This window comes from Anolis sagrei, chromosome 9, assembly GCF_037176765.1.
Source record: "Anolis sagrei isolate rAnoSag1 chromosome 9, rAnoSag1.mat, whole genome shotgun sequence".
NCBI lineage: Eukaryota > Metazoa > Chordata > Lepidosauria > Squamata > Dactyloidae > Anolis > Anolis sagrei.
In genome coordinates, this window is record NC_090029.1 from 8,693,565 (window position 1) to 8,715,876 (window position 22,312).

Here is a 22,312-nt window from a genome sequence, read left to right on the forward strand (position 1 = left end):
TTTTTTTGCTGCTACATCACATTGTTGGCTCGAACTGCCTCAAACTGTTAGGATAGGAGGTGACAAAAAAGTGTCCAACGTGTGATCCAATTCAACAGCTGCTGTGGACACATCTTGTTGTGTTTCTAATAATAATAATAATAATAATAATAATAATAATAAATAATAATAATAATAATAATAATAATAATAATAATTTATAACAACAACAACAGCCAGTAGGCTGTTAGGAGTTGTGGGAGTTGAAGTCCAAAACTCCTGGAGGGCCCAAGTTTGCCCATGCCTGCTCTAACCTGGAGTGAGTTCTGGTGAGTTGTGGGAGTTGAAGTCCAAAAGCACCTCTCGCCTCCCTCCTTTGTTGTTGTTGTTGTTGAGCGATCTCCCTGTCCTCTCCTTACCTCTTCTGAAGCTCCAGAAGTCTTCGCCTCCTCTCTGTCTGCTCCAAGGAGCTGTATTTGGACTTGTATTGGGCCAAACGGGGATGCGGTGCTGCGGTACTATTGAGGTCTTGGGAGACGGCAAAGCTGGAGGCGAGGGCTTGACTCAGCTCTTCCATGTTGACCCTTTTGAAAAAGCAAGCATAAGTGTTAGGCAGAGCAAGACTCATTTGCTATAACTCTGGGCCCATTTACACTGTACAATTAATTCAGTTTGATACCACTTGAACTGCCCACCAACATTCCGTTTTCCGTTCTTGAGTTCAGAGTAGAGCAACTGCTTTGGGAGATGGTGGCCTGTCCAGCGGAGTTGATGGCGGAGGACCATCGCCATCGATGCTGGTGGTCTTTGCTTCGTCCAGCACGCTGACATTTGTCCACTTGTCTTCCCAAGAGATTTGCAGGATTTCCCGGAGGCAGCACTGACGGAATCATTGCAAGTGACGTCTGTAGACAGTCCATGTTTCGCACGCATATAGCAAGGTTGGGAGGACAATAGCTTTATAAACAAGCACCTTGGTCTCCCGACGGATGTCCCGGTCCTCAAACACTTTGTGCTTCATTTGGAAAAATGCTGCACTCGCAGAGCCCAGGCGGTGTTGTATTCCAGTGTCTGTGTTGACATCTGTAGACAGTCCACATTTCAGAGGTGTATAGCAGGGTTGGGAGGACAATAGCTTTATAAACAAGCACCTTAGTATCCCTACGGATGTCCCAGTCCTCAAACACTTTCTGCTTCGTTTGGAAAAATGTTGCACTCGCAGAGCTCAGGTGGTGTTGTATTTCAGTGTCTGTGTTGACATCTGTAGACAGTCCACATTTCAGAGGTGTATAGCAGGGTTGGGAGGACAATAGATTTATAAACAAGCACCTTAGTATCCCTACGGATGTCCCAGTCCTCAAACACTTTCTGCTTCATTCAGAAAAATGTTGCACTCGCAGAGCTCAGGTGGTGCTGTATTTCAGTGTCTGTGTCAATGTTGACTTTGGTGGAATTCAGCTTAGAAACCAGCTCTTCCTCTTTCAATGTTAACTTTGGTGGAGAAGTGGCTGTCAAGGGAGCGGAAATGATCAACATGTTCTAATGTTACACCATTAAGCTGTATCTCTGGCATTGGAGAGGGATTGGCTGGTGACTGCTGGAAGAGCACTTTGGTTTTCTCGATGTTTAATGACAGACGGAGCTTCTCGTATGCTTCTGCGAAGGTGTTTAGAGTGGGTTGTAGGTCTTCTTCTGAATGTGCACAGACTACATTATCATCAGCAGATTGGATTTTAAACCAAGAAATATCAAGATTGGTTTGGTTTTTTTTATTTGTCATGTCAGAACAACCAGTCAAATTATATTACATTTCTAACACAACAAAGCAAACAAGCAGATTACAAAATTTGTGAGTATGAGAGTTGATTAAATGTCCTTTGACTAGTATCTGGCCACTTGGAGTGCTTCTGGTGTTGCTGCAAGAAGGTCCTCCATTGTGCATGTGGCAGGGCTCAGGGTGCATTGCAGCAGGTGGTCAGTGGTTTGCTCCTCTCCACAATCACATGTCGAGGATTCCACTTTGTAGCCCCATTTCTGAAGATTGGCTCTGCATCTCGTGGTGCCAGAGCTCAGTCTGTTCAGCGCCTTCCAAGTCACCCAGTCCTCTGTGTTCCCACGAGGGAGTCTCTCATTTGGTATCAGCCATTGGTTGAGGTTCTGGGTTTGAGCCTGCCACTTCTGGACTCTAGCTTGCTGAGGTGTTCCAGCGAGTGTCTCTGTAGATCTTAGAAAACTATGTCTAGATTTAAGTCGTTGACGTGCTGGCTGATACCCAAACAGGGGATGAGCTGGAGATGTCTCTGCCTTGGTCCTTTCACTATTGGCTGCTACTTCCCGGCGGATATCAGGTGGTGCAATACCGGCTAAGCAGCGTAATTTCTCCAGTGGTGTAGGGCACAGACACCCTGTGATAATGCGGCATGTCTCATTAAGAGCCACATCCACTGCTTTAGTGTGGTGAGATGTGTTCCACACTGGGCATGCATACTCAGCAGCAGAGTAGCATAGCGCAAGGGCAGATGTCTTCACTGTATCTGGTTGTGATTCCCAGGTTGTGCGAGTCAGCTTTCATATGATATTGTTTCTAGCACCCACTTTTTGCTTGATGTTCAGGCAGTGCTTCTTGTAGGTCAGAGCACGGTCCAGAGTGACTCCCAGGTATTTGGGTGCGCTGCAATTCTCCAGTGGGATTCCTTCCCAGGTGATCCTCAGAGCTCGGGATGCTTGTCTGTTCTTGAGATGAAAGGCACATGTCTGTGTTTTAGATGGATTCGGGATCAGCTGGTTTTCCCTGAAGTAGGCTGTAAGGGCACCTAGAGCTTCGAAGAGCTTCTGTTCAACCATCTCAAAGCTCCCTGCTTGAGCAGTAATGGCACGATCATCAGCATAGATGAAACTCTCTGTCCCTTCTGGCAGTGGCTGGTCATTTGTGTAGATGTTGAACATGGATGGGGCAAGCACGCTCCCCTGAGGCAGGGGGACATGAGAGAAACCTCCTCGCAGGATTGCAAGAAATCCGGCGTCCCCTGGGCAACGTCTTCGCAGACGGCTGATTCTCTCAAACCAGAGACGACTTGCAGCATGCAAGCAAGCAAGCAAAATAGACGGTAAAATCAAGCCAATTGCCTTCAGTCAGTGTTGTGTGTTTACACTCTGCACATGCTCAGAGGAACTGTTTCCCTGAAGGCCCTGAATCTATTACTAAAGCAATCAACAGCTTCATTTTTAATTGAAGTCACGTTAAAACAGATCAGTGAACCAATCAATGTCTCAGACCTTCTTATTTGTAATGCTAGCCTTGAAATGTCAAATTAAATGCCATTTAAATATTTACCTCACTTACCTCACTCCGGATTCGAACCCGCGACTACAAGGAAGGGGAGTCACAATGGAAATATTTCCCTTGTCTACGTCACAAGTGCGCCCGTCCGCCTCTTTCGTCGCTCGGAATGACGTAAGCGGAAAGCAACCTTGTTTTCTTACCCTTGCTCGCTTTTTCCTTGCAGAGCGCATGCGTAAAGTATGCTGTCACTCTCCTCCCCGCCGCTTGAGGCAGCGCATGCGCATATCATCACCACGCTTGCTGTTCTTCCTGTAATCATCATAGGCTCTGTCTTTCTCACCCGCCCTTGAAAAGGCGCATGCGTAGTCCCTCTTTTTCTCTTTACCGTTTCGTCGCTTTTTTGAATAAGCGCATGCGTGCCTCTTCGCCTCACTCTTCGCCCCCACCCTTAGGAAAGCGCATGCGCATTGGGTTGTTCTTCAATCAGTTGGGGAAACTAGGGTTTGCAAGAAGATGATGTTGAGATTCATTGAAATCAGTGGAACTTGATTAATTGCATTAATTAAATAATAATAATAAATCCAGCATAGAGATCTCGTTTGCTGTGACATACTGTGGTTTTGTGTCAATAAAATAATAATAATAATAAATAAATTATTAATTATTAATAAAAATAATAAATAATAATTAATGCAATTAATTGATTAATTGCATTAAATAATAATAATAATAATAATAATAATAATAATAAATCCAGCATAGAGATCTCGTTTGCTGTGACATACTGTGGTTTTGTGTCAATAAAATAATAATTAATAAATACTTATTAATTATTAATTATTATTATTAATAATAATAATAAATAATAATTAATGCAATTAATTGATTAATTGAATTAATTAAATAATAATAATAATAAATCCAGCATAGAGATCTCATTTGCTGTGACATACTGTGGTTTTGTGTCAATAAAATAATAATTAATAATTCATAATTAATTATTAATGATTATTATTATTATTAATAAATAATAATTAATGCAATTAATTGATTAATTGCATTAATTAAATAATAATAATAATAATAAATCCAGCATAGAGATCTCGTTTGCTGTGACATGCTATGGTTTGTGTCAATAAAATAATAATAATAATAATAATTCAGTGGGTCTCAACGTAGAACTTGATTAATTGCATTAATTAAATAATAATAATAATAATAAATCCAGCATAGAGATCTCATTTGCTGTGACATGCTGTGGTTTTGTGTCAATAAAATAATAATAATAATAATTTGGGTCTCAATTAATTGATTAATTGCATTAATTAAATAATAATAATAATAATAAATCCAGCATAGAGATCTCGTTTGCTGTGACATGTGGTTTTGTGTCAATAAAATAATAATAATAATAATAATAATAATAATAATTTGGGTCTCAACATGGCTTAGGGTGCATCTACAGTGTAGAATTAATGCAGTTTGGCACCACTTTTAACTGCCACATAGCTCAATAGCAAACTCCAAATGCTAGGATTGTATATAATATAATATAATAGATTGTATATACATATAATATTGATAATATTATAATGTAATACAATATACTACTATTAATAAAAATAAAATGATATTATAATTATATATATTTATATTAAATGCAATATTATTAATAATATTACAATATAACGCTATAGTACAATGTAATGTATAATATTAATATTGTGCTTTGATAATAATATAATATATTGTATTTACTTTTTACTTGTAAGCCACTCTGTGTCTTTGGGGTGAGAAGGGCGGCATATAAATGTCGTAAATAAATAAATAAATAACATAGCAATGGTCTGTTACAAGTTAAACTAGTGTGAAACTGCATTAATTCTACAGTGTAGATGTACCCTATGACTCCTGCTTGGCAGAATGGGGTTGGACTGGATGACCTTTGGAGATCACTTCGAACTCTAGAATACTATGATTCCTCGGATTAGTCTAGATGACCTTCAGGGACCCTTCCACCTCTTCTATTTTTGTATGAATCCTGCATGGCAGAATGGGGTTCGACTGGATGACCTTTCGAGCTCTCTTCCAGTGTTATGATTCCTTGCATGGCAACTCTCTGGTTTCTTTCTTTTTGCAAATACATTGCAACTGCACCCTTGATTCGCTCCTGATAAGATAAATAAATAACTCTACAGTTCTGTGATTCCTATATAAACAAATGGGGGTTCGACTGGATGACCTTTGGGGATCCCTTCCAATTCTATTTGGCAGAAAGGGGTTGGACTGGATGACCTTTGGGGCTCTCTTCCAATTGTTCTGATTGCTAAATAACAAAATTGAGTTGGTTTGGATGAACTTTGGGGACCCCATCCAACTCTATAATTTTATGATTTTTTTATGGCAGAATGGGGTTCGAATGGATGACCTTTGGGGCTCTCTTCCAATTGTTTGATTAGTCTGGATGACCTTGGGGACCCCTTCGAACGCTATAATTCTATTATTTCTATATGGCAAAAGGGGGTTCAAATAGATGACCTTTGGGACTCTCTTCCAATTGTTCTGATTGCTTAATAACAAATTTAGGAATGACCTTTGGGGACCCCATCAAACTCTATAATTCTATGATTTCTATATGACAGAATGGGGTTCGAATAGATGACCTTTGGGGCTCTCTTCCAATTGTTTGTTCAGTCTGGATGACCTTTGGGGACCCCTCGAACTCTATAATTCTATGATTTCCATATGGCAGAAGGGGGTTCGAATGGATGACCTTTGGAACTCTCTTCCAATTGTTCTGATTGCTAAATAACAAAATCGGGTTGGTCTGGATGACCTTTGGGGACCCCTTTCAACTTTATAATTCTATGATTGCCATATGGCAGAATGGGGTTCGAATGGATGACCTTTGGGGCTCTCTTCCAATTGTTTGATTAGTCTGGATGACCTTTGGGGACCCCCTCCAACTCTATAATTCTATGATTTCCATATGGCAGAATGGGGTTCCAATAGATGACATTTGGGGCTTTCTTCCAATTGTTCTGATTGCTAAACAACAAAATTGAGTTGGTCTAAATGACCTTTGGGAACCCCATCCAACTCTATAATTCTATGATTTCTATGTGGCAGAATGGGGTTTGAATGGATGACCTTTGGGGCTCTCTTCCAATTATTTGATTAGTCTGGATGACCTTTGGGGACCCCTTTGAACTCTATAATTTTATGATTTCCATATGGCAGAATGGGGTTCGAATAGATGACCTTTGGGACTCTCTTCCAATTGTTTGTTCAGTCTGGATGACCTTTGGGGACCCTTTCGAACTCTATAATTCTATGACTTCCATATGGCAGAAGGGGGTTGGAATGGATGACCTTTGGCACTCTCTTCCAATAGTTCTGATTGCTAAATAACAAAATTGAGTTGGTTTGGATGACCTTTGGGAACCCCATGCAACTCTATAATTTTATGATTTCTTTATGGCAGAATGGAGTTCGAATGGATGACCTTTGGGGGTCTCTTTCAATTGTTTTGATTGCTAAATAACAAAATTGGGTTGTTCTGGATGACCTTTGGGGACCCCTTCCAACTATAATTCTATAATTGCCATATTGCAGAATGGGGTTCGAATGGATGACCTTTGGAACTCTCTTCCAATTGTTTTGATTCCTAAATAACAAAATTGGGTTGGTCTGGATGACCTTTGGGGACCCCTTCCAACTCTATAATTCTATGATTGCCATATGGCAGAATTGGGTTCAAATGGATGACCTTTGGGGCTCTCTTCGAACTCTTCCATAATGATAAATACGTTGGTCTGGATGCCCTTTGGGGTTCCCTCCAGCCTGTGTATTGATTCCCCTCCTTTTCCTCCATTTCTCAGGTGCGTTTCATTAGCAGGGCTCTCATCCCCCCCCGTACTTGCAATGGTTCAGTCCAATGCTCCGGAGAGCGCTGCAGAGCCTGGGCCAAACTAAATTGCAAAGAGGGGAGCGAAGTTCTGATCCGGAGATGCTTGGAGCGACCTGTAGACGGCAGCAGCGTCCTCCTTTCTCCTCCTGGCTTTGCTGGTGGGAAAACTTTGGAGCCAGAAGAAGAGAAGGAAGGAAGGATCCTTTTGCGTCACTGAATGAGAAGAAAGACAGGAGGGAGGAAGAAGGAGGAGAAGGAGGAGAGGAAGAAGAGAGAGAGAGAGAGAGGTCTGCAAGGACGGGAAAGAGCCAGAGGGATTTAGGGAGACCCAAAGGCCAAACGAGGACAACCTGTGCTTTGCAGGTAAAGCAGGAAGAGCAAAAAATATTGATTATTGTTGGGTTGTGAGTTTCTTCTTGTTGGGTTGTTGTGATTGTGATTGCTATTTTGGGAGCCATGTTCCAGCAGCATTCTCTCCTGACGTTTCGCCTGCATTCAGGGCAGGTTGTTATTGTTATTGGGGGGATGATCTAGCAGCATTCTCTCCTGACGTTTCGCCTCGATCTATGGCAGGTTGTGATTGTTATTATTGTTATTTTGGGGGCCATGTTCCAGCAGCATTCTCTCCTGACCTTTCACCTGCATCTACGCCAGGTTGTGATTGTTATTATTGTTATTTTGGGGGGGGGGGGGCATGTTCCAGCTGCATTCTCTCCTGACGTTTCGCCTGCATCTACGAGACATTGTGATAGTTATTGTTGTTTTGGGAGCCTTGTTCCAGCTGCATTCTCTCCTGACGTTTCGCCTCCATCTACGCCAAGTTGTGATTGTTATTATTGTTATTTTTTTTTTGGGGGGGGAGCATGTTCCAGCAGCATTCTCTCCTGACGTTTCACTTGCATTTATAGCAGTTTATGATTGTTATTGTTATTGGGGGGCCATGTTCCAGCAGCATTCTCTCCTGCCGTTTCGCCTGCATCTAGGGGCAGGTTGTGATTGTTGTGATTGTTTTTTTGAGGGCCATTTTCTAGCAGCATTCTCTCCTGACATTTTGCCTGCACCTACGGCAGGTTGGGATTGCTATTATTGTTATTTGGGAGGGGGCATGTTCCAGCAGCATTCTCTCCTGACGTTTCGCCTGCATTCATTATTGTTATTTTGCGGGCCATGTTTCAGCAGCGTTCTCTCCTGATGTTTCATGTGCATTTATTATTGTTACTTTGCGGACCATGTTTCAGCAGCATTGTCTCCTGACGTTTCGCCTGCATTTATTATTGTTATTTTGCGGGCCATGTTTCAGCAGCATTCTCTCCTGACGTTTCACCTGCATCTATGCCAGGTTGCGGTTGTTATTATTGTTATTTTGCAAGATACCATGTTGCAAAAATAACAAAATATGGCAGGTTGTGATTGTTATTATTGTTATTTTGCAAGGTACCATGTTGCAAAATATTCTGCAAGTTCCCATCTTGTTATTTTGCGAGATCCTATCTTGAACCCCCCCAAAAAGGGGGAGAAAAAAACCCCAAACCCTAATTCCTGGGTCTCAATGTGCAAGAATAGCAATCTTTTGTATGCACAGGAATAATAATAATCTCATGTTTTCCTTGCATTACTTCCCTTCTTCCTCCAAAGAAACAGCTTACATTGTGCATTTTTCCCCTTGTGTGCGGTGAGACGCAGGAATGTTTGGCTTTCTTTCTCCTTGCCTCTTTCTCTCTCCTTCCTTTCTTTTCCTCCTTGCATTCTTTTTCCTTCCTTCCTTCCTTCCTTCCTTCCTTCCTTCCAAATAGCTTGGATTGTGTATTTTCCTTCCCTTTTTCCTTGTGCAAAAAAAGCAAGAAGTGGATGGAGACTCACTCAGGGATGGACTTTGCCTTCTTTTCTCTTTTTTTTTTTCCCTTTCTGACATTTCAGTGGTTTGGACTTTTTCTTTTCTTTTCTCCCAACTGAAAAGACTCCCAATCGCATGGCCTTCCCTTCTCAGAAGAGGATTTTACGCTCGGTTGGTGGATCTGAATAGCTTCTGTAGGGTTGAGAGGTTGAGATGGAACTTTGCATTCCCTGCCTTCCCCCAAAACCAACATTCCCAGTGACAAAAAGACTTCGTCTTCTTCTCTTATTATTATTATTATTATTATTTACAACATTTATATGCTACCCTTCTCACACCGAAGGGGACTCAGAGCGACTTACTACACACACACACATAGGTTGTGATTGTTATTATAGTTATTGGGGGGGGGGGGGCATGTTCCAGCAGCATTCTCTCCTGACGTTTTGCCTGCATCTAGGGCAGACACACACACACACACACAATATATATTATATTATTCGCATAGTACAATTAAAGTGTTATATATTACTATATTGTACTACACCATTATATTGTAATATTATTAGTGATAATACATGTAATTTAAAATATATAATTATAATATCATAGAATCAAAGAGTTGGAAGAGACCTCATGGGCCATCTAGTCCAACTCCCTGCCAAGAAGCAGGAATATTGCATTCAAATCACCCCTGACAGATGGCCATCCAGCCTCTGTTTAAAAGCTTCCAAAGAAGGAGCCTCCACCACACTCCGGGGCAGAGAGTTCCACTGCTGAACGGTTCTCACAGCCAGGAAGTTCTTCCTCATGTTCAGATGGAATCTCCTCTCTTGTAGTTTGAAGCCATTGCTCCATTGCGTCCTAGTCTCCAGGGAAGCAGAAAACAAGCTTGTTCCCTCCTCCCTGTGGCTTCCTCTCACATATTTATACATGGCTATCATATCTCCTCTCAGCCTTCTCTTCTTCGGGCTAAACATGCCCAGCTCCTTAAGCTGCTCCTCATAGGGCTTGTTCTCCAGACCCTTGATCATTTTAGTCACCCTCCTCTGGACACATTCCAGCTTGTCAATATCTCTCTTGAATTGTGGTGCCCAGAACTGGACACAATATTCCAGGTGTGGTCTAACCAAAGCGGAATAGAGCATGGGGAGCATGACTTCCCTAGATCTAGACACTAGGCTCCTATTGATGCATGTCGTACACTTCCCAAGTGTCTAGGACTGTGTAATATATCGGCGAATAATGCATGCAGATCCCAGTAAGGTGGCCTTCTGCAGTTGGCAGGTGGTAATTTTGTCAGCGCTGATTGTGTTTAAGTGCAGGCCAAGGTCTTTAGGCACTGCACCCAGTGTGCTGACCACCACTGGGACCACCTTGACTGGCTTGTTGTTGTTATTTTCTGCGAAAGGGGGAAAACATTAAGGGGAGGTGAACTTTGTCTCTCTCCCATTGCACCGGGAGGAGCTTTGCGCGGAGTGTTTGTGTTGTGCCCCAGACTCCCAAGGCGTGACCCATTCTTGTTTGGATTGATTTGCAGCTTTGGCATGTTTTATTTGAAAAGAAAGCCATCCCTCCACCCTTCTGGCCAGCGCCGAATTTTGTATCTGGCCCCGGAGGGATTTTCTAGGCTTGCAAAACATTTCAGATCAGTAATAACATTGCATCTTTCTTTTTTTTTTCTTTTCCTCTCTTCATTCCCGGCTTCCCGAAGGGCATTTTGGAAAAACAGCTCCATTGTGCGTCCAATGGATTGCCTCGTTAGAAGAAGATCTGTATGAAAGCCAATCGAAGTCCCAACATGTGGATGTGTCTCTTTGGAGGAAGATTGCTGAAGAATGCATAATTTTATTAGAAGGCAAACGGTTCAGGAATAACCTGTTTGCAAGATAAATCTGACATAGACATGACAGTGTTTTGGCTCTGCGTGGATCCGGCGGAGACCTATATAACATGAAAAAAAATTGAAATAAACCAAAAATGTTGTTCGTCTGGCCCTAAGCACGTCGTTCCGGATACCTCCAGACTGTGAGTTCCAGGAAAGTCTGCTCAACTCACCTTTTTCACATACAGTTCCTATATAGCAACCAAAGTGTAATGGACCTGCAGATTGGGTTCCTTCCAGGAAACTCTGTCCAACGCTCAACTCTTCCTGTAGAGAACGAGGTGTAACATAGCCGCGTATCTGGAGGAGACACCGCACACTGGGGATTTATAGTCCCGGCCATGGCTTTGAAAGCGAGGGCACTCTACGACTTCCAGAGCGAAAACAAGGAGGAGATCAGCATCCGAGAGAACGAGGAGTTGGTCATCTTCAATGAGAACTCCTTGGACGGTTGGTTGCAGGGGACCAACAGCCGTGGAGAAACGGGTCTGTTCCCCGCTTCCTACGTGGCGGTCCTCCGTCCCCGGTCAGCCTCGGCGTATACGGATTACTCCAACAGCCCTTCGGGTTCTCCTGGAAATCACTCGTCCATTTCCGTCCCGCCGTCCAACACCAGCGTCTCCCATCAGGGTAGTTTTGAAGATGATGACGACGACGACTGGGACGATTGGGATGATGGTTGCACGGTGGTGGAGGAGCCTCGGAGCGGGCCGGGTACCAACGGCCACCCGTCTCCGAACTCGTCCTACCTGAGGCCGTACTCCTATCCGAACCATCCAGGCTACCGTCCGAAACCATCTCTGGAAAGGCAGGACAGCATTGGGTCTTCCAAACGGGGCAGCGTGGTGGGACGCAACCTCAACCGCTTCTCCTCCTTCGTCCGCTCCGGAGTGGAGGCCTTCATCTTAGGGGACGTCCCCATGATCTCCAAGATCGCCGAGATGTATTACGTCGACATGGGGCCCAAAGGTCCCCAATGGAGGCCCAGCCCGCACCCGTTGGTGTGTTCGGTGGAGGACCCCACCAAGCAGACCAAGTTCAAGGGCATCAAGAGCTACATCTCCTACCGGCTGATGCCCAGCAACACCCAGTCGCCCGTCTACCGGCGGTACAAGCACTTCGATTGGCTCTACAACCGGCTTCTGCACAAGTTCACCGTCATCTCGGTGCCCCACTTACCCGAGAAGCAAGCCACGGGGCGCTTCGAGGAGGACTTCATCGAGAAGCGGAAGCGGAGGTTGATCTTGTGGATGGACCACATGACCAGCCACCCAACACTCTCCCAATACGAGGGCTTCCAACACTTCTTGACTTGCCGGGACGACAAACAGTGGAAGATGGGCAAGCGCCGGGCGGAGAAGGACGAGTTGGTGGGCGCCAGCTTCCTCCTGACCCTCCAGATCCCCACTGAACACCAAGACCTCCAAGATGTGGAGGACAGAGTGGACACCTTCAAGGCCTTCAGTAAGAAGATGGACGACAGCGTCCTCCAGCTGACCAACGTGGCTTCGGAGCTGGTGAGGAAGCACGTCGGGGGTTTCCGGAAAGAGTTCCAGAAGTTGGGGAATGCCTTCCAAGCCATCAGTCAGTCCTTCCAGATGGACCCACCATACAGCTTCGATGCCCTCAATGGTGCCATCTCTCACACGGGCAAGACTTACGAAACGGTGGGCGAAATGTTTGCCGAACAACCCAAGAATGACTTATTCCTCATGTTGGACACGCTTTCCTTGTACCAAGGACTCCTCTCCAACTTTCCTGACATTATCCATCTTCAGAAAGGTAAGAAACTACATCTCTCTCTGTATACAAGAGTCTGTTGAGCGGGTAGGCTCCTTAACAGAAGATAAATACAAAAAAGTGCAGATTGCAAATCACAATTTCTATATTACAGGAAAATCTTCATTAAACGTAATGTGGGAACAGTTAACACTACTGATTTTTTTTTTTGTCGTGTCAGGAGCGACCTGAGAAACTGCAAGTCGCTTCTGGTGTGAGATAATTGGCCGTCTGCAAGGACGTTGCCCAGGGAACGCTCGGATGATTTGATGTTTTATCATCCTTGTGCGAGGCTTCTCTCATGTCCCCGCATGAGGAGCTGGAGCTAATAGAGGGAGCTCATCCGCCTCTCCCTGGAGTAGTAATTTATATAGATTACTACTGATTAGTAATCTATATAAATAAAAATGTAATGTTCGTTTGTGGGATTAAGAGAACTCAAAAGCCACTGGACAAATTGACACCAAATTTGGACACAAGACACCTAACAATCCAATGTCTGTCCTTCACTCAAAATTGATTTTGTAATTTGGGAGTTGTAGTTGCTGGGATTTATAGTTCATCTACAATCAAAGAGCATTCTGAACCCCACCAACGATGGAATTGAAAATACTGGAAGGGTTTGGTGGGCAGTATCCTTTGATTTTGGAGTTGTAGTTCACCTACATCCAGAGATCACTGTGGAATCAAACCATGATGGATCTGGACCAAACTCTACACAAATACTCAATATGCCCAAATGTGAACACTGGTGGAGTTTGGGGGAAAGAGAAGGGTTTGGTGGGCATTGACCTTGAGTTTTGGAGTTGTAGTTCACCTACATCCAGAGAGCACTGTAAACTCAAACAATGAAGTATCTTGAGCAAACTTGCCACAAGAACTCAGTACGCCCAAATATGAACACAGATGGAGTTTGGGGAAAATAGAACCTTGACATTTGGGAGTTGTAGTTGCTGGGATTTGTAGTTCACCTACAATCACAGAGCCTTCTGAACCCCAGCAACGATAGAATTGGGCCAAACCTCCCACACAGAACCCCCATGACCACCAGAGCCACAGCAACGCATGGCAGGGGACGGCTAGTCTATATAAATAAAAATGTAATGTTCGTTTGTGGGATTAGCATAACTCAGAAACCACTGGACGAATTGACACAAAATGTTGACATAATACAGCTAACAGTCCAACGAGTGTTCATCACAACTAAAAATACAAAAAAAAAAAATCCAGCAGAATGGATTAAAAACCCCCAAAAATACACCATACACACACACACACCATATATACACACACATACACACACACACATATATTATATATCAAACACACACAAATATACACACACACACCTCTACATACACACACGTATACATATACACATACACACATATATAAACACAAATATGCATATAAACAAGCATACACATATACACAGTATACATATACACATATAAACACATCTACACACACACACATATGCGCACACATATATACCTATATATATATAGGTATATATGTGTCCGTGTGGGTGTGTAGATGTGTTTATATGTGTATATGTATATTGTGTATATGTGTATGCTTGTTTATGTGTGTATATATGTGTGTTTGCATATATATATAATATATGCAAACACACATATATACACACATATATACACACATAAAACACATATATGCAGACTGGGCCACATGAAAGGTTGCTTATCGATATTCTGTAAACACAATGAAATTTAAGCTTCCAAGATGACAATTACGATATACCTGGAGATCATTCATTAGTTCATGACCACATGCAAAGTTGCGTGTCAATATTTTTAGAATAGAATGAGATTTCAGTGTAATTTCTCCAGTGGTGTAGAGCGCAGTGTTGTTGTTGTTCATTTGTTCAGTCGTCTCCGACTCTTCGTGACCTCATGGACCAGCCCACGCCAGAGCTCCCTGTCGGCCGTCACCACCCCCAGCTCCTTCAAGGTCAGTCCAGTCACTTCAAGGATGCCATCCATCCATCTTGCCCTTGGTCGGCCCCTCTTCCTTTTACCTTCCACCTTCCCCAGCATCATTGTCTTCTCTAGGCTTTCCTGTCTCCTCATGATGTGGCCAAAGTACTTCAACTTTGTCTCTAGTATCCTTCCTTCCAGTGAGCAGTCGGGCTTTATTTCCTGGAGGATGGACTGGTTGGATCTTCTCGCAGTCCAAGGCACTCTCAGCACTTTCCTCCAACACCACAGCTCAAAAGCATCGATCTTCCTTCGCTCAGCCTTCCCTAAGGTCCAGCTCTCACATCCGTAGGTTACTACAGGGAATACCATGGCTTTGACTAGGCGGATCTTTGTTGCCAGTGTGATGTAGGGCGCAGACACCCCGTGATAATGCGGCATGTCTCATTAAGAGCCACATCTACTGTTTTAGTGTGGTGAGATGTGTTCCACATTGGGCATCCACATTGGGGATCCTTGTCGTATTAGAATTTGGATTATATTTTGAACTGGATACCATTTGGACTTAATTTGGACAGTATTTGAAGATACCTTACTTTCTCAAGGACTATGTGATAACCTAGTAGCATTCAGTCTTGTTATTTTTTTGTGGTTCATATGCAGTGTATTTACACGCTTTATGTTAACACAGTTCTGTTTTGATAACGCTTTGCAACTTGTATTTTGTCATGCGTACTCAGCAGCAGAGTAGCATAGCACAAGGCCAGATGTCTTCACTGTGTCTGGTTGTGATCCCCAGGTTGTGCCAGTCAGCTTTCGTATGATATTATTTCTAGCGCCCACTTTTTGCTTGATATCCAGGCAGTGCTTCTTGTAGGTCGAAGCATGGTCCAAGGTAACTCCCAGGTATTTGAGTGTGTTGCAATGCTCCAGTGGGATTCCTTCCCAGGTAATCCTCAGAGCTCGGGATTCTTGTCTGTTCTTAAAGTGAAAAGCGCATGTCTGTGTTTTAGATGGGTTGGGGATCAGCTGGTTAGCTGAATAGGAAATAAAACAATATGCAAACACAAAAGGTATATTAAAATGCCCAAATATCCCAATTTTAAGGGGATGGAACTGACAGAGGGAGCTCATCGGTGCTCTCCCCAGATTCGAAACTATGACCTGTCAGTCTTCAGTCCTGCCCGCACAAGGGTTTAACCAACTTCACCCACCTAGTTTAGGCTCTGTAGTGAGAGGAGTTATGTAACGAGCAATTGTAATGGTAACAGGGTTGCTCTTTTAAGTAAGACTGAGTGTAACAGGAAGCAAGTGTAATCTATTCTATCATTAAGCCCTTGGGGGATGAGTGTTTGTAGTTTGAAAATCCAAAATGACTCTCTCTGTAATAAGTACCTTTTAACATCAGTATTAAGTTTAGGTGTTTCCTTCTCCAAAGCACAACATTTCAAGCTATGGCAAGTGTGTGCCTTTTCTTGGAAATGTGAATATAAAGAAGAGTCAGTGGACCCATTTCTAATGCAAGAACGGTGTTCACTAATTCTGATTTTCAGGGGTCTGGTGGTCATCCCAACGTATCATAATTGGCATGGACATTGAATTACGTAAACTACATTGTCCGTGGAACACGTAGTAAAATGCTGTAAGGTGATGTGGATGTTTAATGTTTACATAATTCAATGTCCATGCCAATTATTATATGTTGGGATGACCACCAGCCTTTACACTGGAGCTTCTCTCACACGATGGCCTTCAACCTGGGGCTTCTCTCACGGAAGCTTCTCACACCAGTCCGGAGCCCCCGGTGGTGCAGTGGGTTAAAGCGCTGAGCTGCTGAGCTTGTTGACCGAAAGGTTGCAGGTTCAGATCCGGGGAGCGGCGTGAGCTTCTGCTGTCAGCCCCAGCTTCTGCCAACCTAGCAGTTTGAAAACATGCAAATGTGAGTAGATCAATAGGTATCGCTCCGGTGGGAAGGCAACGGTGCTACATACATTCATGCTGTCCACATGACCTAGGAGGTGTCTACGGACAATGCCGGCTCTTCAGCTTAGAAATGGAGATGAGCGCCACACCCCAGAGTCGGACAAGACTGGACTTAATGTCAGGGGGAACCAAACACCAGGCCTTCTCACACTGAGGCTTACTAACACTGAAGCCTTCTCATACTGAGGCCTTCTAACACACTGAGGCCCATCTCCCACAGAGTCATCTCACAAACTGTGGGCGAGCTAATACTGAGGCCTTCTCACACTGAGGCCTGTCACAGACTGAGGCCTTTCTCCCACTGAGACCTCTCACAGACTGATGCCTACTAAGCTATAGGCACACCGGCTTATATTGAACTGCAGCTTTTGCTGAGTCATTGCATCCATGTAATCATTTCAGTACACGACTCACATTTTTGTAATTAAAAATGCCTAATGAATATTTAATATTTCTGACAGAGCCAACATTTATTTATGTTTGGATCCACAAAGGCTCTTATGTGGTTTGATTAATCTGGACCAAACATACTCATTATGATCCAACTTAAATTTAAATTTGAGGATGGATCTGGACCAAACTTGACACATATGCCATGATCTGGGTTGGGGTTGGGTGTGTTTGTGTGATTAAGGATGATGGGAGGTGTAGTCCACCCACATCTGGAAAGCCATGTTAATCCCACCAATGGAGAGCTGTGTTAATCCCACCAATGATGGATCTGGCCGAAACCTGGGAGTTGTAATGTCTACCCATGTCTGGAGAGCTGTGAAAATCCCACCAACGTAAATAGATCTGGACCGAACATGACATACATGCCATGATATGAGTTAAAACTATTGAAGGGTTGAGTGTGTGTGTGATAGAAGATGATGGGAGTTGTAGTCCACCCGCATTTGGAGAGCCATGTTAATCTCACCAATGATGGATCTGAGCAAAACCTGGCACACATACCCATCATGACCAACTTAAAATACTGATGGAGTTTCCAGACGATTGGAAGAGGATGATGGGAGTTGTAATGTCTACCCACGTCCAAAGAGCTGTGTAAATTCCACCAACGTAAATAGAACTGGACTAAACATGACATACATGCCATGATATGAGTTAAAACCATTGAAGGGTTGAGTGTGTGTGTGATAGAAGATGATGGGAGTTGTAGTCCACCCGCATCTGGAGAGCCATGTTAATCTCACCAATGATGGATCTGAGCAAAACCTGGCACACATACCCATCATGACCAACTTAAAATACTGGTGGGGTTTCAAGACGTTTGGAAGAGGATGATGGGAGTTGTAATGTCTACCCATGTCTGGAGAGCTGTGAAAATCCCACCAACGTAAATAGATCTGGACCGAACATGAAATACATGCCATGATATGAGTTAAAACAATTGAAGGGTTGAGTGTGTGTGTGAGAGAGAGATTGAGGATGATGGGAGTTGTATTCCACCCACATCTGGAGAGCTGTGTTAATCCCACCAATGATGGATCTGGCCGAAACCTGGCACACATACCCATCATGACCAACTTAAAATACTGGTGGGGTTTCAACACCCATCATGACCAACTGGTGGGGTTTCAAGACGATTGGAAGAGGATGATGGGAGTTGTAATGTCTACCCACGTCCGGAGAGCTGTGTAAATCCCACCAACATAAATAGATCTGAACTGAACATGACATAGATGCCATGATATGAGTTAAAACAATTGAAGGTTGGGTGTGTGTGAGATTGGGGATGATGGGAGTTGTAGTCCACCCACATCTGGAGAACTGTGTTAATCCCACCAATGATGGATCTGGCCAAAACCTGGCACACATACCCATCATGACCAACTTAAAATACTGGTGGGGTTTCAACACCCATCATGACCAACTGGTGGGGTTTCAAGACGATTGGAAGAGGATGATGGGAGTTGTAATGTCTACCCACGTCTGGAGAGCTATGTAAATCCCACCAACGTAATAGATCTGGACCGAATATGAGATACATGCCGTGATATGACTTAAAATAATTGAAGGGTTGGGTGTGTGTGTGTGAGATTGAGGATGATGGGAGTTGTAGTCCACCCACATCTGGAGAGCTGTGTCAATCCCACGAATGATGTATCTGGCTGAAACCTGGCACGCATACCCATCATGACCAACTTAAAATACTGGTGGGGTTTCAACACCCATCATGACCAACTGGTGGGGTTTCAAGACGATTGGAAGGGGATGATGGGAGTTGTAATGTCTACCCACGTCCGGAGAGCTGGTAAATCCCACCAGCGTAAATAGATTTGAACCGAACATGATACACATACCAATATATGACTTAAAACAATTGAAGGGTTGGGTGTGTGTGTGAGATTGAGGATGATGGGAGTTGTAGTCCACCCACATCTGGAGAGCTGTGTTAATCCCACCAATGATGGATCTGGCCGAAACCTTGCACTCATACCCATCATGACCAACTGGTGGGGTTTCAAGAGGATTGGAAGAGGATGATGGGAGTTGCAATGCCTACCCACCAATGTAAATAGTGAATCCAACCAATGTAAATAGTGAATTTGGTCATAATTACTTGTGCAAGTCTTCCTTCCAGAGCCACAAGAGCATTCAAAGACTATTTATAGATTGAATTAGACGATGTTAACAAATCAGCGAGTGTTTAGAAAACCAAGGAGAGGCTTGTTCTGTTGAATTTGGGGCAAAAAACAACCCACAGTTGGCTTCCCATCTGTTATCAGTACAGTTAAATGTGAATTTCACACAGTTATAATATCAGAAGACTTAGAGAAAGTTGTGTGTTATTTTGTGACTTACATAAAATACCATATTCTTGCATCAGTTGATATATTATCTATACTGCCGAACAGACATGGGCAAACGTCGGCCTTCCGGGTGTTTTGGACTTCAACTCCCACAATTCCTAACAGCCGTAGACATATATAATCTATATGTAGAAGGGTATAGATATAGATTGATAGATTACAGAATGGGGGACGATGCCTGGCTCGAGAGCAGTACGTGTGAAAAAGATCTTGGAGTCCTCGTGGACAACAAGTTAAACATGAGCCAACAATGTGATGTGGCGGCAAAAAAAGCCAATGGGATTTTGGCCTGCATCAATAGGAGCATAGTGTCTAGATCTAGGGAAGTCATGCTCCCCATGCTCTATTCCGCTTTGGTTAGACCACACCTGGAATGTTGTGTCCGATTCTGGGCACCACAATTCAAGAGAGATATTGACAAGCTGGAATGTGTCCAGAGGAGGACGACTAAAATGATCAAGGGTCTGGAGAACAAGCCCTATGAGGAGCGGCTTAAGGAGCTGGGCATGTTTAGCCTGAAGAAGAAAAGGCTGAGAGGAGATATGATAGCCATGTATAAATATGTGAGAGGAAGTAATAGGGAGGAGGGAGCAAGCTTGTTTTCTGCTTCCTTGGAGACTAGGACACGGAACAATGGCTTCAAACTACAAGAAAGGAGATTCCATCTGAACATGAGGAAGAACTTCCTGACTGTGATAGCCGTTCAACAGTGGAACTCTCTGCCCCGGAGTGTGGTGGAGGCTCCTCCTTTGGAAGCTTTTAAGCAGAGGCTGGATGGCCATTTGTCAGGGGTGATTTGAATGCAATATTCCTGCTTCTTGGCAGAATGGGGTTGGACTGGATGGCCCATGAGGTCTCTTCCAACTCTTTGATTCTATGATTCTATTATTCTATATTGATCAGTAAATTGACTGATGCATTCTATATATGTATTTATATCTATAGATAGATATGTTCATATAGATTTATTTATTTATTGTGTCATAGGCAACCAGACATTTACATTTTTAACAAAAACAAACAAACAAACAGACAAAACACAGAATTTGCAAGCTTGGTAGTTGATTAAATGTCCTTTGACGAGTATCTGGCCACTTGGAGTGCCTCTGGTGTTGCTGCAAGAAGGTCCTCCATTGTGCATGTGGCAGGGCTCAGGGTGCATTGCAGCAGGTGGTCAGTGGTTTGCTCTTCTCCACACTCGCATGCCGAGGATTCCACTTTGTAGCCCCATTTCTTGAGGTTGGCTCTGCATCTCGTGGTGCCAGAGCGCAGTCTGTTCAGCGCCTTCCAAGTCGCCCAGTCTTCTGTGTGCCCAGGGGGGAGTCTCTCATTTGGTATCAGCCATGGATTGAAGTTCTGGGTTTGAGCCTGCCACTTTTGGACTCTCGCTTGCTGGGGTGTTCCAGCGAGTGTCTCTGTAGATCTTAGAAAACTATTTCTTGATTTAAGTCGTTCACATACTGGCTGATACCCAAACAGGGGATGAGCTGGAGATGTCTCTGCCTTGGTCCTTTCACTATTGGCTGCTACTTCCCGGCGGATGTCAGGTGGTGCAATACTAGACAATGTAATTTCTCCCGTGGTGTAGGGCGCAGACACCCCATGGTAATGCGGCATGTCTCATTAAGAGCCACATCCACTGTTTTAGCGTGGTGAGATGTGTTCCACACTGGGCATGCATACTCAGCAGCAGAGTAGCATAGCGCAAGGGCAGATGTCTTCACTGTGTCTGGTTGTGATTCCCAGGTTGTGCCAGTCAGCTTTCGTATGATATTGTTTCTAGCACCCACGTTTTGCTTGATATTCAGACAGTGTTTCTTGTAGGTAAGAGTCCACAGTCCAGAGTGACTCCCAGGTATTTGGGTGTGTTGCAATGCTCCAGTGGGATTCCTTCCCAGGTGATCCTCAGAGCTTGGGATGCTTGTCTGTTCTTGAGATGAAAGACACATGTCTGTGTTTTAGATGGATTAGGGATCAGTTGGTTTTCCCTGTAATAGGCATTAAGAGCACCTAGAGCTTCGGAGAGCTTCTGTTCTACCATCTCAAAGCTCCCTGCTTGAGCGGTGATGGCACGATCATCAGCATAGATGAAACTCTCTGTCCCTTCTGGCAGTGACTGGTCATTTGTGTAGATGTTGAACATGGATGGAGCAAGCACGCTCCCCTGAGGCAGGCCGTTCTTCTGTTTCCGCCATCTGCTTCTCTGACCCTGGAACTCAACAAAAAAGCTCCTGTTTTGTAGCAGGTTTCCTATGAGGCGGGTGAGGTGGTCGTCCTTGGTGATATTATACATTTTTCTCTGTTCATATAGATAGAGATAGGTCGGTAGGTAGATTATATATCTATATCGGTTTGCTATTATGTACTGTTTTGTGTACATCTATAGATTCTATATGTAGAAGGGTATAGATATAGATGGATAGATTCTATATTTATCAATCAATCAATTGATAAATTCTGTATCTATTTATATCTATAGATAAATAATATGTTCAGATAGATAGAGATAGGTCGTTAGGTAGATTATATATCTATATCGGTTTGCTATTATGCACTGTTTTGTGTATATCTATAGATAGATTCTATATGTAAAAGGTGTATAGATATAGATGGATAGATTCTTATCGATTGATAGGTTTAGATAGAAAGATAGATTATATATCTATATCTATATGTATAGATAGATATGTTCCTGGAGATAGATAGATAGATAGATAGATAGATAGATAGATAGAGATATATAGATAGGTAGGTAGATTATATATCTATATATGTTTGCTATATAGCACTGTTTCATGTATATCTATAGATAAATTCTATATGTAGAAGGGTATAGATATAGATGGATAGATTATTTATCGATTGATAGGTATAGATAGAAAGATAGATAGATTATATATCTATAT

General features: G+C 43.4%; 2 protein-coding genes across 3 annotated transcripts in view; one reads left to right on the forward strand and one right to left on the reverse strand.

Annotated features, from left to right (window-relative positions):
- The window catches only part of SNUPN (snurportin 1), a 47,185-nt gene extending 43,711 nt beyond the window's left edge, over positions 1–3,474 (reverse strand). The window contains exons 1-2 of one of the 2 annotated variants that reach the window (XM_060755738.2): positions 3,323–3,474; positions 399–563 (exon numbers count right to left, since the gene is read on the reverse strand). In XM_060755738.2, coding sequence (XP_060611721.2) covers positions 399–556 — 158 coding nt within the window. In that variant the 5' untranslated portion in view covers positions 557–563; positions 3,323–3,474. Of the gene's footprint in view, positions 1–398; positions 564–3,313 lie in introns of both variants that reach the window. The other variant, XM_060755739.2, reaches the window with a different exon arrangement.
- A 3,836-nt stretch (positions 3,475–7,310) lies between these two features.
- Positions 7,311–22,312, forward strand: part of SNX33 (sorting nexin 33) — a 42,362-nt gene continuing 27,360 nt past the window's right edge. The window contains exons 1-2 of the mRNA XM_060755737.2: positions 7,311–7,535; positions 10,721–12,673. Coding sequence (XP_060611720.2) covers positions 11,233–12,673 — 1,441 coding nt within the window. The 5' untranslated portion in view covers positions 7,311–7,535; positions 10,721–11,232. The remainder of the gene's footprint in view (positions 7,536–10,720; positions 12,674–22,312) is intronic.